The sequence below is a fragment of the Apteryx mantelli genome, unplaced genomic scaffold, assembly GCF_036417845.1.
Source record: "Apteryx mantelli isolate bAptMan1 unplaced genomic scaffold, bAptMan1.hap1 HAP1_SCAFFOLD_49, whole genome shotgun sequence".
Classification (NCBI taxonomy): Eukaryota; Metazoa; Chordata; class Aves; order Apterygiformes; family Apterygidae; genus Apteryx; species Apteryx mantelli.
Window position 1 is genome coordinate 891,489 of NW_027118784.1, and position 16,379 is coordinate 907,867.

Sequence of the window (16,379 nt, forward strand, 5' to 3'; positions counted from 1 at the left end):
TAACCAAGTTTTAGCACATTACAAAGTTTACTAAATGTAGAACACTCTTACAGATTATTCAGAACTAACAGCACATGCGGCAGTTCAGCCTCCCCACACCAACCCTTGTCGCTGCCATTCCATCCTGTGCCTGCATAACGTGATGCTTGAACGAGAGAGCTGGGCAAGAGGAACTGCCAGTTTCCGAAGACAGCGTTGTGCCTCAGCCCAGTGCACGAGCAGCGCCAGCTCCCTGGCACAGGCCGGTTGGCGAGAGCGGTGGGGGCACGCTCACTGCTCTGCCTGCTACGTCCTCTGCAGCACTGAGATAATGACATGGTAAATGCAGAAATGATCTTTAAAAAAAGTACGAAATTGACCCTGAAGAAAAATAAAATCAATTTTAAAACCACCTTGCTTTAACTTGGAAGTTGAAAACTACCCTTCAAAGGGGGGGGGGAGATACTGCAGCTCCCGCAGAGGGAGGCAGGGCGGGCCAGGAGGCCGGAGGAAGGCAATGGGGGCAGAGAGACAGCGGCTGTTGTCGAGAGGTTTGCAGTGCCTGGAAGCACAAGTGCAGAGGGGGAAATGGGGTAGTGGAAGGGAGAGAGAGAAAAAGGAGAAAGGAAAGAAAGGAAAGAAAGGAAAGGAGGAAAGGAGGAAAGGAGGAAAGGAGGAAAGGAGGAAAGGAGGAAAGGAGGAAAGGAGGAAAGGAGGAAAGGAGGAAAGGAGGAAAGGAGGAAAGAAAAGGAGAGAGGAGAGGGGAGGGGGAGAGGGGAGGGGAGAGAGGGGGAGGAGCAAGGGGGAGGGGAGAGGAGGAGGGGAAAGGGGGAGGGGAAAGGGGGAGGGGAAAGGGGGAGGGGAAAGGGGGAGGGCAGATGGCAGAGGGGGGAGGGGAAGGGGGAGGGGAAAGGTGGGAGGGGAAAGGTGGGAGGGGAAAGGTGGGAGGGGGGAGGGGAGAGAGGGGGAAGGGGAGAGGGGGAGGGGAGAGGGGGAGGGGAGAGCGGGGAGGGGAAAGGGGGAGGGGAAGGGGGAAGGGGGAGGGGAAGGGGGAAGGGGGAGGGGAAGGGGGAGGGGAAGGGGGAGGGGAAAGGGGGGAGGGGAAAGGGGGGAAAGGGGGGAAAGGGGGGAAAGGGGGGAAAGGGGGGAAAGGGGGGAAAGGGGGGAAAGGGGGGAAAGGGGGGAAAGGGGGGAAAGGGGGGAAAGGGGGGAGGGGAAAGGGGGGAGGGGAAAGGGGGGAGGGGAAAGGGGGAGGGGAAAGGGGGAGGGGAAAGGGGGAGGGGAAAGGGGGAGGGGAAAGGGGGAGGGGAAAGGGGGAGGGGAAAGGGGGAGGGGAAAGGGGGAGGGGAAAGGGGGAGGGGAAAGGGGGAGGGGAAAGGGGGAGGGGAAAAGGGAGGGGAAAAGGGAGGGGAAAAGGGAGGGGAAAAGGGAGGGGAAAAGGGAGGGGAAAAGGGAGGGGAAAAGGGAGGGGAAAAGGGAGGGGAAAAGGGAGGGGAAAAGGGAGGGGAAAAGGGAGGGGAAAAGGGAGGGGAAAAGGGAGGGGAAAAGGGAGGGGAAAAGGGAGGGGAAAAGGGAGGGGAAAAGGGGAAGGGGGAGGGGAAAGGGGGAAGGGGGAGGGGAAAGGGGGAAGGGGGAGGGGGAAGGGGGAGGGGGAAGGGGGAGGGGGAAGGGGGAGGGGAAAGGGGGAGGGGAAAGGGGGAGGGGAAGGGGGAGGGGAAAGGGGGAGGGGAAAGGGGGAGGGGAAAGGGGGAGGGGAAAGGGGGAGGGGAAAGGGGGAGGGGAAAGGGGGGGAGGGGGAAAGGGGAGAGAGGAGAGGGGGAGAGAGGAGAGGGGGAGAGAGGAGAGGGGGAGAGAGGAGAGGGGGAGAGAGGAGAGGGGGAGGGGGGAGGGCGAGAAGGGGGACAAGGGGGAGAAGGGGGACAAGGGGGAGAAGGGGGAGGGGGGAGGGAAAAATGGGGAGGGAGGAGGGAGAGGGAGAAAAGGGGAGGGAGGAGGGAGAGGGAGAAAAGGGGAGGGAGAGGGGGGAGAGGGAGAAAAGGGGAGGGAGAAAGGGGGAGGGACAGAGAGAGAGGAAGAGAGAGAGATGGAGAGAGAGTGAGTGCATGAGAGAGAACGCATGCAAGAAAGTGAGCACACGAGAGAGGGCGCATGCGAGAGGGTGAGGGGGCAAGAGAGGGCATGTGTGGGAGAGAGAGGGGGGGCAAGAGCCCGCGCGCGAGAGAGAGAGAGAGAGAGGGGGAAGAGCCGTCACGCGCGCAAGAGAGAGGGGGGGCAAGAGCCGGCGCGCGAGAGAGAGAGAGGGGGCAAGAGCCGGGGCGCGCGCGAGAGAGAGGGGGCAAGAGCCGGCGCGCGCGCGAGAGAGAGGGGGCAAGAGCCGGCGCGCGCGAGAGAGAGAGGGGGCAACACCCGGCGCGCGAGAGAGAGAGAGAGAGGGGGCAAGAGCCGGGGCACGCGCGCGAGAGAGAGAGCAAGGGCCCGCGCACGAGAAAGAGGGTGTGCGTGCGTGCGTGTGTGCGAAAGAAAGAAAAGAAAGGAAGAAGGGAAGGGGGAGGGGAGAGGGGGAGGGGAGAGGGGGAGGGGAGAGGGGGAGGGGAGAGGGGGAGGGGAGAGGGGGAGGAGGGGGAGGAGGGGGAGGAGGGGGAGGAGGGGGAGGAGGGGGAGGAGGGGGAGGAGGGGGAGGAGGGGGAGGAGGGGGAGGAGGGGGAGGAGGGGGAGGAGGGGGAGGGAAAAAAGGGGAGGGAGGGGGAGAGGGGGAAAAGGGGAGGGAGGGGGGAGAGGGAGAAAAGGGGAGGGAGAGGGGGGAGAGGGAGAAAGGGGGAGGGAGAAAGGGGGAGGGAGAAAGGGGGAGGGAGAAAGGGGGAGGGAGAAAGGGGGAGGGAGAAAGGGGGAGGGAGAAAGGGGGAGGGAGAAAGGGGGAGGGAGAAAGGGGGAGGGAGAAAGGGGGAGGGAGAAAGGGGGAGGGAGAAAGGGGGAGGGAGAAAGGGGGAGGGAGAGAGTGAGTGCACGAGAGAGAACGCATGCGAGAAAGTGAGCGCACGAGAGAGGGCGCATGCGAGAGGGTGAGGGGGCAAGAGAGGGCATGTGTGGGAGAGAGAGGGGGGGCAAGAGCCCGTGCGCGAGAAAGAGAGAGAGAAGGAAGGCGCGCGTGTGAGAAAGGAGGGGGCAAGAGCCGGCGCGCGCAAGAAAGAGAGAGGGGGCAAGAGCCGGGGCGCGCACGCGAGAGAGAGAGGGGGTAAGAGCCGGGGCGCGCGTTAGAGAGAGAGGGGGCAAGAGCCGGCACGCGCGAGAGAGAGAGAGAGGGGGGGGGCAAGAGCCGGGGCGCGTGAGAGAGAGAGAGGGGGCAAGAGCCAGCGCGCGAGAGAGAGAGAGAGGGGGCAAGAGCCGGCGCGCGCACGAGAGAGAGAGAGAGGGGGTAAGAGGCGAGGTGCGCGAGAGAGAGAGAGGGGGCAAGAGCCGGGGCGCGCGCGAGAGAGAGAGAGGGGGCAAGAGCCAAGGTGCGCGAGAGAGAGAGAGGGGGCAAGAGCCGAGGTGCGCGAGAGAGAGAGAGGGGGCAAGAGCCGAGGTGCGCGAGAGAGAGAGAGGGGGCAAGAGCCGAGGTGCGCGAGAGAGAGAGAGAGGGGGCAAGAGCCGGCGCGCGAGAGAGAGAGAGGGGGCAAGAGCCAGGGCGCACGAGAGAGAGAGAGGGGGCAAGAGCCGGGGCGCACACGCGAGAGAGAGAGAGGGGGCAAGAGCCGAGGTGCGCGAGAGAGAGAGAGGGGGCAAGAGCCGGCACGCGCGCGAGAGAGAGAGAGGGGGCAAGAGCCGAGGTGCGCGAGAGAGAGAGGGGGCAAGAGCCGAGGTGCGCGAGAGAGAGAGAGGGGGCAAGAGCCGGCGCGCGCGCGAGAGAGAGAGAGGGGGCAAGAGCTGGGGTGTGCGAGAGAGAGAGAGGGGGCAAGAGCCCTGGCACGAGAGAGAGAGAGAGGGGGCAAGAGCCGGTGCGCGCGCGAGAGAGAGAGAGGGGGCAAGAGCCGGGGCGCGCGTGCGAGAGAGAGGGGGCAAGAGCCGGGGCGCGCGTGCGAGAGAGAGGGGGCAAGAGCCGGGGCGCGCGAGAGAGAGAGAGGGGGCAAGAGCCGGGGCGTGCGAGAGAGAGAGAGGGGGCAAGAGCCGGCGTGCGCGAGAGAGAGAGGGGGCAAGAGCCGGCGCATGAGAGGGGGGGGGGGGCAAGAGCCAGCACATGAGAGAGAGAGAGAGAGGGGGCAAGAGCCGGGGCGCACACGCGAGAGAGAGAGAGGGGGCAAGAGCCGAGGTGCGCGAGAGAGAGAGAGGGGGCAAGAGCCGGGGCGCGCGCGAGAGAGAGAGAGGGGGCAAGAGCCGAGGTGCGTGAGAGAGAGAGAGGGGGCAAGAGCCGGGGCGCGCGCGAGAGAGAGAGAGGGGGCAAGAGCCGGGGCGCGCGAGAGAGAGAGAGGGGGCAAGAGCCGGCGCATGAGAGAGAGAGAGAGAGGGGGCAAGAGCCGAGGTGCGCGAGAGAGAGAGAGGGGGCAAGAGCCGGCGCATGAGAGAGAGGGGGGGGCAAGAGCCGGCGCATGAGAGAGAGAGAGAGAGGGGGCAAGAGCCGGGGCGCACACGCGAGAGAGAGAGAGGGGGCAAGAGCCGGGGCACGTGCGAGAGAGAGAGAGGGGGCAAGAGCCGAGGTGCGCGAGAGAGAGAGAGGGGGCAAGAGCCGAGGTGCGCGAGAGAGAGAGAGGGGGCAAGAGCCGGCGCATGAGAGAGAGGGGGGGGGCAAGAGCCGGCGCATGAGAGAGAGAGAGAGAGGGGGCAAGAGCCGGCGCGCGCGTGAGAGAGAGAGAGGGGGCAAGAGCCGGGGCGCGCGCGAGAGAGAGAGAGGGGGCAAGAGCCGGCGCATGAGAGGGGGGGGGGGGGCAAGAGCCGGCGCATGAGAGAGAGAGAGAGAGGGTGCAAGAGCCGGGGCGCACACGCGAGAGAGAGAGAGGGGGCAAGAGCCGAGGTGCGCGAGAGAGAGAGAGAGGGGGCAAGAGCCGGGGCGCGCGCGAGAGAGAGAGAGGGGGCAAGAGCCGAGGTGCGCGAGAGAGAGAGAGGGGGCAAGAGCCGAGGTGCGCGAGAGAGAGAGAGAGGGGGCAAGAGCCGGCGCATGAGAGAGAGGGGGGGGGGCAAGAGCCGGCGCATGAGAGAGAGAGAGAGGGGGGGCAAGAGCCGGCGCATGAGAGAGAGAGAGAGGGGGGGCAAGAGCCGGCGCGCGAGAGAGGGGGCAAGAGCCGGCGCGCGCGAGAGCGAGAGAGGGGGCAAGAGCCGGCGCGCGCGAGAGAGAGAGAGAGGGGGCAAGAGCCGGGGCGCGCGAGAGAGAGAGAGAGGGGGCAAGAGCAGGGGCGCGCGAGAGAGCGAGAGAGGGGGCAAGAGCCGGCGTGCGTGCGCGAGAGAGCAATGGCCCGCGCGCAAGAAAGAGGGTGTGTGTGTGGGGGGAAGAAGGGAGGGGGGGAAGAAGGGGGGAAGAAGGGGGGAAGAAGGGGGGAAGAAGGGGGGAAGAAGGGGGGAAGAAGGGGGGAAGAAGGGGGGAAGAAGGGGGGAAGAAGGGGGGAAGAAGGGGGGAAGAAGGGGGGAAGAAGGGGGGAAGAAGGGGGGAAGAAGGGGGGAAGAAGGGAAGAAAGGGAAGAAGGGGGGAAGAAGGGGGGAAGAAGGGAAGAAAGGGAAGAAAGGAGGGAAGAAAGGAAAGAAGGGAAGAAAGGGAAGAAAGGAGGGAAGAAAGGAAAGAAGGGAAGAAAGGGAAGAAAGGAGGGAAGAAAGGAAAGAAGGGAAGAAAGGGAAGAAAGGAGGGAAGGGGGGAGGCAGTAGAGGGGGGGAGAGGCGAAGGGGGGGAGGCCGCTTCTCTTTTTGTTGCTCAAATTTTTCCAGTAGCTACAGTATTTTTTAGAACAGATGAGGAAACAGGAATGGTTCTTCAAATAATAGTAACTAAAATTAAAAAAAAAAAAAAAAAAAATCAATAAATGCCAATGCTGCAAAATTTGATGCAACACCAAACATTCTTCCTAAACCGGATTTAATCCAATTCAAGGCATTTTGCAAATTTCTTAAGTAAATAAATAAAACAAGATAAACTTAACAGTAGCTGGGGGGAGGGCAGAGTGTGTGTGTGTGTGCCTGTATTTTACAGCCAGGCACGGAAGCAAGCCAGAAAGCAGTTTGTAAATTAGAACATGGGGCAAAGCACTCCCGATTCAAGTTTGGGGGGGTTTTGTTTTTTTTTTAAATCAAGTGGAGTTAAAATATTTGGAGAAGCCATTTGCTCTCTCTCCAATGAAAATTTTGCTCTTTTAAAACAGGAAAGAAAAAAAAACCACCACGCTTATCATTCTTACTTTTCTTCTTGAGGTATGCGTGACTGTACCTTAACTCCAGAATATATCTTCAGGTGACTGAGCTGAAGGAGGAGGTATGGTGGTTTTGTTTTATCTTACAAGTCACAGCCATGACAATGCAATGAAAAGAATCTATAAATTGCAACAAACGTCTGTACAACAAAATTCCTGCAGCCCTGAAATACAACAGTCTGCACAAACAATGGCCTTAAAACTAACTATCGGAATAGCTACAGGTCACGAGTTCCCATCTTGCCGCGCAGCCCTTTCCCCCTCTGGACGTGGCAGAGCTGAAGAGGTTCACCAGCTGACTGTTTATAATGCTCTCTACTTGCATCCCATTCTACTCCAAAACGTGTCAACAAGAAATTTAGTGCTATCTCTTCATATAAATGCAATCATACTAGTAAACTGGAACACTGCCTCTCCAGTAGAGGGTGGACTGATTTAACTCTGCTTTTTATACCTATACTTCTAAATCTGTATACAGAGCATATCAGAGCTGTAGAGAGAAAATAATTTAATTTTGTTCCCTCACTAACCACTCTACTGAGGTCAGTGCAGAGCACAGAGCAGGAATGTTTCAAAAGCTAGTAAGTTTAAAAAAAAAAATTGGATGTTCACATTGCACTTTGTATCTCTACTCCCGCTCCAATCTAAGCTAAATGTCAATAACCATCTTGTTCAAAGGCAGGTCGGAACAGTGGATGAAATACCTATTTCAGCCTAGATGTTACACGGCTTTTTGAAATAGTTTCAACCTGGTGTTTTTCCAGTCACTCAAAAACATCTCCAAAGCTTTAAGACAAATGGGACCTAGTTGGATATTAATCTACAGCAGCTTATAAATAAAGTAGCCGATTAAAACATAGTTTTTGTTTGCAACAATTTTTGTTGTTACAAATATTGTTGCAACAAGTTATTGTTGTTATTCTCCCATATTTTCAACCAGCTTAATGAAAATACAGTAGAACCTCATTGTTTCACACTTGTCACTGGGAGATTCAGTGTACATTTCTTCACTGTGACCATTTGACAACATTCAAGCACTAAGAGTTAAGCTAGGATGATGTACTTCAAGATATGCTCTGTTCTTATCAGTGATGAGTTATAATTCAGCTTTATCTCCTATTCCGGGATGTAAGTGTACTGATATTTAGTAGAAAAAAAGTCATAAAACGAGGCAGCACTGACACTCTCTTTGCTGGAATGTGGACAGATCCTGGGCCTAATTTTAAAGGGTGGCTTCGCAAGATTCTACTGTAATCTACACAAAATGTATAAAACACGGACCATTTCCAGAATAAGGCCACTAATTTTGCCATTGGCAATTAACAGTGAGAAACAGCAGTTAAAGGAAAAACACTCACTTGATTACAGAGGTGTTTTTGAGGCAATAAACTGTGGGAAGAAGTATAAACACACAGTCCTCTCATCCCTCCTCTTTCTTTTCCAGTAGGAGTATAGGTGTCTCTGCTTCCTGTATGTACCTATTCCCTGAGGAGAAATTTCAGTCTGTTTTCTTAGTGGGGAATCTAAACAAGTCCACGCTACATTTAAAGATGGGGACGGCGCTGTAAAACAGTAGGATTACAAGTTTCCCATGAGTCACAGTCATGACAGTCTGATGTCCAGATGCCCAGATTCGATACCAGCGCCCATAAAAAGGGTCCGAGATGGCTGGGCATAACATGTTGTTCAAATTCACTTCTGTGACCTAGGAAATGGACAACAGATTTATAAATTAGTAACATTTTGTGTTGCACTGATTCAGACACCTAAAATGGTAATTTTCAAATTACCAGAGTAATCAAAAGTGTTTAGCTGGCAATCCTTTGTTCACCATCAGTAGGCCAGCTTTCAGAAGGAAAGCAGATCTGAAGGCAGTTGTGCATTTAAGAGATGGATTTATACACGTGCATAGCTGATTTATACAAGGTTTTGCCACTACTTGTGAAACATGAGATACAAATGGCCATTAGGATGTGCAATTAAAAATTTGTATTCAAGTAATTTTATCCATGGGAATCTGAACACTTTGAAAAACTAGTGAGTGTTTTTACTTTGAATGTACCTGCAAACTATCCATGTACTAATGCACATTTACTTACCAATCCCAGAATCTGCAAGATGCTAAAATGATATACGAACATAAGCCCAGTAGACAGAAGAGCCCACCAGAAATTGGAGAGTGGTTCTGGAGTGTAGATGCCTTGAAAAGAAAGGAATACATTAGTATTCAGCTGAATTACTGTGTCCAAACACTCATGGAAAATCCTCTTTTCTCCTCTAGATGTTGGGGTATCTGGTTTTAGCTGATAACCTAGTGACTACTGTTATAGTAATTAATATTTGAGAACCTTACTTCTTACCTGGAGCATCTGGATCAGTTTCTTCCCTCCTTCTGCTCCAACATTAAAACGTACAGTGTATTAGCTCATTAAGCTTGCCTATTTTCCACCAACACCAGTGATTTTCACCTCATTTACCTAATTTTTCCTTCTAACACAGAAGTACTAAATGTATCTAAAAGCAGGTTGTTAATCGTACTCAGACACCTGCTCGTTATGGGAGCTATGACTTTAGCATGCACAGAACTAACCCAGGTAGTGGCAATTACTGCGCAGTCCTGTACTGGAGCGTGGCTTGATAGCCATTTCCTATTTTATTGTTGGTTGACATCTATTCAAGTAATTTGCACCAATAATGCATAGGAACAGAAAACCTTTATAAAGTAGTCAATCCATTAGTGACAGACCATGCTCTTAAGTGAAAATTGCTGTGGAGATACTCTCAAATATACCCTATAAACAATTTTATGTTCAGTAGATATCACAGATGCTGTAAAGTATTTGTCCCCCTCAAATGAAGCAGCAGGTACCACAGTATTTTGGGCCTCTCCTCCTGAAAATGAGTTTTGGCAATTTAGTGAAAAAAACACAATGTCACATGATCTAGAGTTTACCAAAGAAGTAAGAATACTCTAATAAAAGTACCTTCAGATGCAAGACTATTTTTAGAATTAAATAGTCACACATATAGCGAGAACAGAAACAGCTTACAGAGTTGTCAGTCTTACTAACAGACACGTTAATAAGATGTGGGGAAAATATTACTTTCCTTATGACTTTAATAACCTAGGGACACACACACAAAAAACATGCACACTGTCATGCTGTTCAGACTCTGTAAAAAGCTGTAGACTTTCAGACAACTATAAAAATACACTGTCATTTTTATCTGCCTTTGCCTGCTCTCTGCCCTGTTAGATATTATCAAATGTTGACACGTATATTCATCACTCAAAGGATGCCTTGTGGCAGAGACGGGCATATTCATATTACCCTTCACTAGCTAGCACATTCCGCAATAACCATAAAGATTCAATAGACTTCAGCATAGGCTGTACAAGCCTACTGGGGACTGAGAATAACTATGCACATGTGTAGGTAGCTATGACTACTCACTACACTAAAGCTGGTATGAGTATGCCTATGTACGGTATCTTATGAAGGAAAAGGCAAATAACTCCTTTTCCCTGCTTCACCGCACCACCATTCAGTCATGCATGCTCTCTGTTTTAAAACCACCAGAGGACTGCTTTCTCCATCCTTATTGACCTTTTACAATCCTTTCCTGCATTTATTTTTCTGTAATTTTGGCTGTCATGCCAGGTAGCTACAGCAAAATCAATGTAATTTAAAGAGAAATTTCTGAAAGTTACGATATTCTTCCCAAAATTACCTACACTTTACATTCTAAAGCAGTAGAGCTATCCATTGTCCACTGAAAATAACATAGCGGCTCCGTTCCTAGTCAGGAAAGAGCAAGAAGTTGGTTGTATACTTGAATGACAGCACACGTATGCACCCCATATATCAATCGCTCTCACTGTGACTTTAATAAACAACAACATTACTGTAATTTTACCCAAAATACAATTGCATACCATGTGTTAGTAAGCAACCTGTGATTTGATGCAGCCATGACAAAGAGGAGCAGGGAAGCTACTTTGAAAGCGTAAGGCAGCTTATAAGAGTTCTTTTCCAGCGGGCGGATGAAGGTCAGAGGAAGTGTCTGAACTACAAGCAAAATCCAAAGTTAAAAGTGAACTTGATATGAATAACGGAGTCCTCTGTAGTTAAAGGGAGAAAATTCAGACTCGTCTAATACTTCTAACATACTTAGCAAGTATGATCTAAGAGCTGGGGGGTATCCTGTTTACAAACCAGTACAGAAAGCTTTACTTAAATAGCAATGATATTAATTAAACTCTGCTACCTGAAAACGTCGGTAAGATGGCAGATACATGATACCACCTGACGTATGGTTTTTCATGATAGATAGTGAGAGAGGAAGCAAGTAGCTTTGGTGTCAGAGCTTAAGCGACCACAGCTCTATTACCAAAGTACCAACTTTAAGTGACCTGGTCAAGCTATACATAAACTTTTGTGCTGCCTCCCCAGCTGTAAAGAAAACGTCATTTGACTTGCAAAGTTTTTAGTGTTGTCTTTGCAGTTTTAGGTGCATTTTTAACCTAGATGCAATATACAAAATAATACTTAAATAAGTTAAGCTATCTAAAACAGCTCCCAGGAACTGGCAGAGTAGTGCTATACCATATTTGTTTTCACATGAACTCACCTGGTTGACATTTACTTATGTTATTTCAGAAGTATTCTATAAAGCCTGAGAACAGATGGTACTAGACTAAAGAGGTAAACATTCAGAAAAGCTAGGATTCAGAGACCTTGATATTTGGGGGACAACTTAGGGGCCTACATTGTTTCACTAGGCAATGTGTAAAACTCTAAAATAGACAAGTGGTCCTAGCTATGAAACAGGCTTGGAGGAAGGATGCAGTCTTTAAGAGATTAAGTAAATTGCCCAAGATTACAAAGCAGAGCAATGGCATAGTTTGGCTTTGAACCCATGTTTCTCGTATCCAGCTCGAACAATCTAGTCAGAGAATCATGTTTCAGCAGACACTTAGGAGAGCTGTTCAGGTTCTTCCAGCTAAGAATTTTGCACTACTACATCCTCTTTTTTTTCCTTGCAAAATTAAAAAAAAAAAAAAGTTACTCTCACACTCCACAGACTTCTGATCTCACCAAATAATAGAAAATCCCCCTCGCTTGCTAGACTTCACAATCCTGAAAACAATAGTATGATATTCAGTAGTGTCATTATCCAGACATCGAGGGACAAAAAGGAAACAACGACCTCCACACAGAAACATTTCAGAGCGATCTGGATTCCCACATGTGTTTTGGGATACTAATTTTAAATTCATATCTGGGATATTTTGTGAACATTTCTCATTAGATAAATAATCGCTACAGATTCTACCTCTCTGCAACAGTGCTATTCAACAGATGACTGTTTAACAGGCCAGGGTGATCTACTTTCCTTAGCACACAGTCTGTTAACAACGGCATACAAAAAGGAAAACTGAGATCCAACTGAGAGGTTGTTTGAACGGCCTGCGGTGGGTTTGTCACAAGCTATTTGCTGCTCACATGGGAAATCAATTTCGATATGTAGCGGTGAGCTTCACCATCTCTCTATTCACTACGAATCACAGGCAGTTCTTATACGGTATGTTAAGCACATTCAAAAAAGTTTAATCCGACTGCCAGTCTGGCACTAATCTCATTCTCAGAAACGCTCATGCCCCAGACAGTTGAGACCATTCCAGATCAGGGGCATCCAAGTAGGCTGTATATTTGCTCTTGTGTTGAAATAGCATGGTAATGGATATTTCAGTTTAAACTTTATTATTTCAGTAGCGCTGTTGGGAAGGACTTAATATGGATTCAGGAGATTTGGGTTCATCATCTGCTTCTGCAATAAGAACTCATGTGACCTTGGACAAGTCAAATAGTTAATTCTGTCATCTAGGCAATGGAAGTGTGGCTTTAAAATCTAAAGATCAACAAGGAACAGAGACTACATTTCTTTTATACTTTTTCCCCCCATGAAGTCTTGTGCTAGTTCTAGTGTCCTTACTAATTATTTATTTTTATTCAAACTTCTCAAAAAATAGGCTTGTGAGAATCTTTACAGAATTTAACAGAAACTAATACTCTTTTGTATTTCCATCTAAGCATAAGGTAGTAGAAAATTACTCTTCTTTTGATTGCAAGCGGAGATTTATTTTTTTCCCCTGCCCAAAATACAACCAAATCAGTTTACTCTCTCCACAGTGTGGACAACCTGGGTTTGAATTGTGAATTTTGCACACCCATCTTAACAAAGAGGATGCTGGAGACTTAGCTCCCCCTGCAGTCTAATATGTCTGAACCATACAACGACGCTGTTTGACACTGAAGTGACACTGATACAGAGGCCTCTGATTAAGCATAAAGGATATTCCTGGAACTTCAGGTACATCTGTTCACACATCAGATTGCTCCATATGCTGGAGATCTCAAACTGTAAGAAGGATTATCACCTGAACTCTACTGCTAAGGAGTAGCCACATATTAACTCTTATTCCATACCATTGTGGAATGATACCATTTGCTCACAGCACAAATATGTGGCTGGCATATTTCACTAACAAGAGACAAACAGAATGATCTCTGAATTACCGTACTTCACTTTTTCTTTGGATCATTTTTTACTTCACTTCACTCAATAGTCAAGAACAAAAAGAAGGTTACAAACTTATAGTATAGTAAGCGCAAAGGATTATAAGTGGCGGCTGCTGCTGTAAAACACAAGAGATTCACCAGAATGAAACAGGCTGAGTTTGTTCTGAGCATGTGCTAAATTGTATCCCACTGCTTGGCATCACATCCCTAGGTTGTCAATTGAAGCTACTGAACATCCAGACCATACATTATGAGCTTCTATTTCCTAAACGAAACAATGCAGCTCTGCTGGACAATGTGGCTGAGGGCACATCAACACTAGAGGGGGACAAAGCATCGCGCTTGAGGAACACGTTCTACATTACCTTCTCAGGGGTGATGATTAGAAAACCCCCTGTCGGCGCAATGGTTTAGGATTCCCACACTTACTGCAACAGTGCAGTAAAGTGAATGCAAGATAGTAATCCTGTTTGAGCAGACAACAAGCAAGCTAGCCTATTTTACTAATGTGTGCCACTACAATTCATTAGAGCTTCAGAATTCCAAAAAATTATCTAACTAGCTGATTAATATTTACCTGGGATCTAATGATAAAAAGAGATCTTTTCAGCTCAGTTTAAGGTGCAGTACTTCCCAAGAAACATCCAAGAAGGCAAAAGTCTTGAAAACAACATAAGCCTTTGGGCAAAAGACCATCTTTTTATTCCCCTAATTCAGGGCCTGACGCTGTTATCCAGGATGGAACTCCAACATATCACCAGAAGCTATTAAGCAACAACATACAAAAGAGTAATATATACTTTAAGAAAAAGAGCAAAATTTGTGGTAGCCATTAGGCACATCTTGTTCCATTGGGTGGGACGAATTCAACATACAAAGGGCAAAGTGCCAACCTACCGCCTTTCCGCAGCAGATAGATGGGCACAACATAGAGCATCACATGCTGGATGTAGTAAATTTCCATTTCAAATGGGAGCTGAGGAATAAGGAAAACATTTGTAAATATTTTTCATTATTAACACCTGAGTCACAAGGAACCATTTTTAAGAAGGAAAACTGCTCCTCATGCCCCACAAGAATCCCTTCATTTAAGTTCTTCTGTCACTGTGTATATTAACAAAGTGATGACAGACATTAATGGTCAGTGCTTTGAAAACGCAGCTATCTGTACCCGTCCCATCCTCCTTGCCGCTAACACAATACAGTGCTTCTAGCAGAGAATTCGCAAAATTAGCCAGCAGCACAATAAAGGAGGAATAACATAAGATAACATAAGCTTGCTCTCTTCCTTTTCCTAGTTAGCATAAATTACCAACAACAATGCAAAAAAGCAAAGTAATCAAACACCCCCCACATGGCAGCAGCCTATTTACAAAAAAAGTTAACTGCTAGCTTGCAAGTGATAGAAGGCTATAAAGCAGGTATTTTAAAATCATTGTAATGAAAAATAAGTTATTGCTGAGAGAGCCTGTGCAAAAATTTTCAAAAGACCTGATTTAGCAAACTGCACACATGTGCAAAACTACTGCGCTTCTCTTAAAACCAATAAAATTCAAAATAGATGAATACCAGTCAATCTTCAAGCTGCAGAAGAATGCATATAAACAAGTTACCTGTTAGCAGATGAGCAATACCTGATTTACCACTAACAACTTTTGAGAAATTACTGTTAGACATTTGTCTGTTTAGTTGAATTCATGTTTCCTCTCACAGGAGAGGTCAGACAGACTGTGCTAAAATAATACTGTTCTAAAATTAACCTGAACCAGAGCCCAACTAATTCTAATTCTAGCTCTGCACGAGTTAGAAAAAGTAATACACTACATCTGAAAGCTATTCCCATCTCCTGTAAGTGTTTTTGTCTATATCCATTTGTTAGAAAAAAAAAAAAAGGCTCAAACTAGACCATAACACATTTAAAATTGAACAATGGCAGGAAAAATTCAAATTCAAACTTCAGAATCCAAGTTGTTGTTGCAGTTCACTTAAAAGGCTGAAAAGACATACTTTTCTAATATATTTCAGATGTGAAAATTGGACAATACCCTTACTTGAGTCTGAAATCTCACAGGAATAATGCAAAGCCAAATCATTAGCTTTGGCTTAAACGCAGGCTCATTTTAAATGCTAAAATGCTAAAGTGACTCCGGATGCAAGTATTACTATCATGGCTTGTCTGTTCAAAAAAAAAAAAAAAAAAACACAAAAAAAAAAAAAACACAAAAAAAAAATCTGCATCAGCAGAAGTCAGAGATTGAAACAGTCCAATTTTCTTCCTAAATAAGTCAATAAAGAGCAGGTAAATACTACAGTGATGTTTTAAAGTCTACAATTTTTTTTAATCCAATTTTGAATGTAAAAGCTGTTAAACCCAACAGCTGGATTCCATTAGTCCTGGCATCCCTCAGCTGAATACTTTAAACACTATCAGTGTCCTGACTGCAAACTCCAACATGTTAGCTTACTCTCCCAAGAGTTGGCTGAAAGGATCTTCCATACAAGCTGTTGGGTTAACTTGCTCCAAGTATTCTGTATCAAAACATAAAACCAACCAAGATAATAGTATGCAAAAGCAAGAACTTCACAGAGATTCTGAAGTTTCTTCAATATTAATCTTCCTTTTGTCTCCTGTATTACCTGTTGAAAGACACCTAGGGCAAAATAAGGAAATCAAACAAGAAGATTTGAAAAGAGGCTAACGCAGCTTTAGTAATGGAAAAAAATCCCTGTACCTCTCCCAGCTGGAATACGCACACTTCAGAAACAGTAACTCCTAATAGAAACAATACAACACGACGCACTCAGTCCCTGCCAAGGAGCCTTCTCTAGTATCCTGTGGTTTCATAAGGGCTTCTGCAGTCGCCGAGTTGTGAGGGTCAGTTACACAAACATCACACTCAGGACACTTCTGAGAACAGAGTAACAGTTATTTTGCCGCAGTAGTGTGGACAGTAATTTTTTGTGTAAAACAAAACTACATTTTTTTGCTGTGAAAGATTGATTGTTCTGAAGCCCGGCTAATTATGCAAGTGCATTTCCTGGTATGGAACTGACAACGCAGACTTCTCTGTACAGCCAGGCACTCAAGCTGTACAGCCAGGCTACAATAAAGAGAAAAGAACAAACACAAAAGATTAACTGTAAAGTGGTACAGAACAACTGACTCATCCGGCTCTAAAGGTCTGGTGTGTAAATTGTTTTATCAATAAACACTCATTCACAGATAGCAGATAGGTATCTTGAATGTGCAACAAGAATCTGCAAGTGGAGACAACACAGAAAGGATCACCCATCAATCCAGGATTTTAAAAACCTCTTCATGAAAACAAATCAGCAGTTTAGAATGTGATCAAGTTTGAGATATCCAAAAATCAAAGCAACACTTATTCACAGAACACAAAGGAGCTCAGAATATTGCCTCCTGAGTTAATTCATCATCAATTCATTTGAT

At 47.9% G+C, this 16,379-nt stretch overlaps 1 protein-coding gene across 1 annotated transcript in view; it reads right to left on the reverse strand.

The window, feature by feature from the left end:
• Window positions 1-317: 317 nt before the first annotated feature.
• The window catches only part of LOC136996588 (transmembrane protein 164-like), a 32,707-nt gene continuing 16,645 nt past the window's right edge, over window positions 318-16,379 (reverse strand). The window contains exons 4-7 of the mRNA XM_067317485.1: window positions 13,826-13,904; window positions 8,444-8,544; window positions 7,703-8,049; window positions 318-335 (exon numbers count right to left, since the gene is read on the reverse strand). Coding sequence (XP_067173586.1) covers window positions 7,843-8,049; window positions 8,444-8,544; window positions 13,826-13,904 — 387 coding nt within the window. The 3' untranslated portion in view covers window positions 318-335; window positions 7,703-7,842. The remainder of the gene's footprint in view (window positions 336-7,702; window positions 8,050-8,443; window positions 8,545-13,825; window positions 13,905-16,379) is intronic.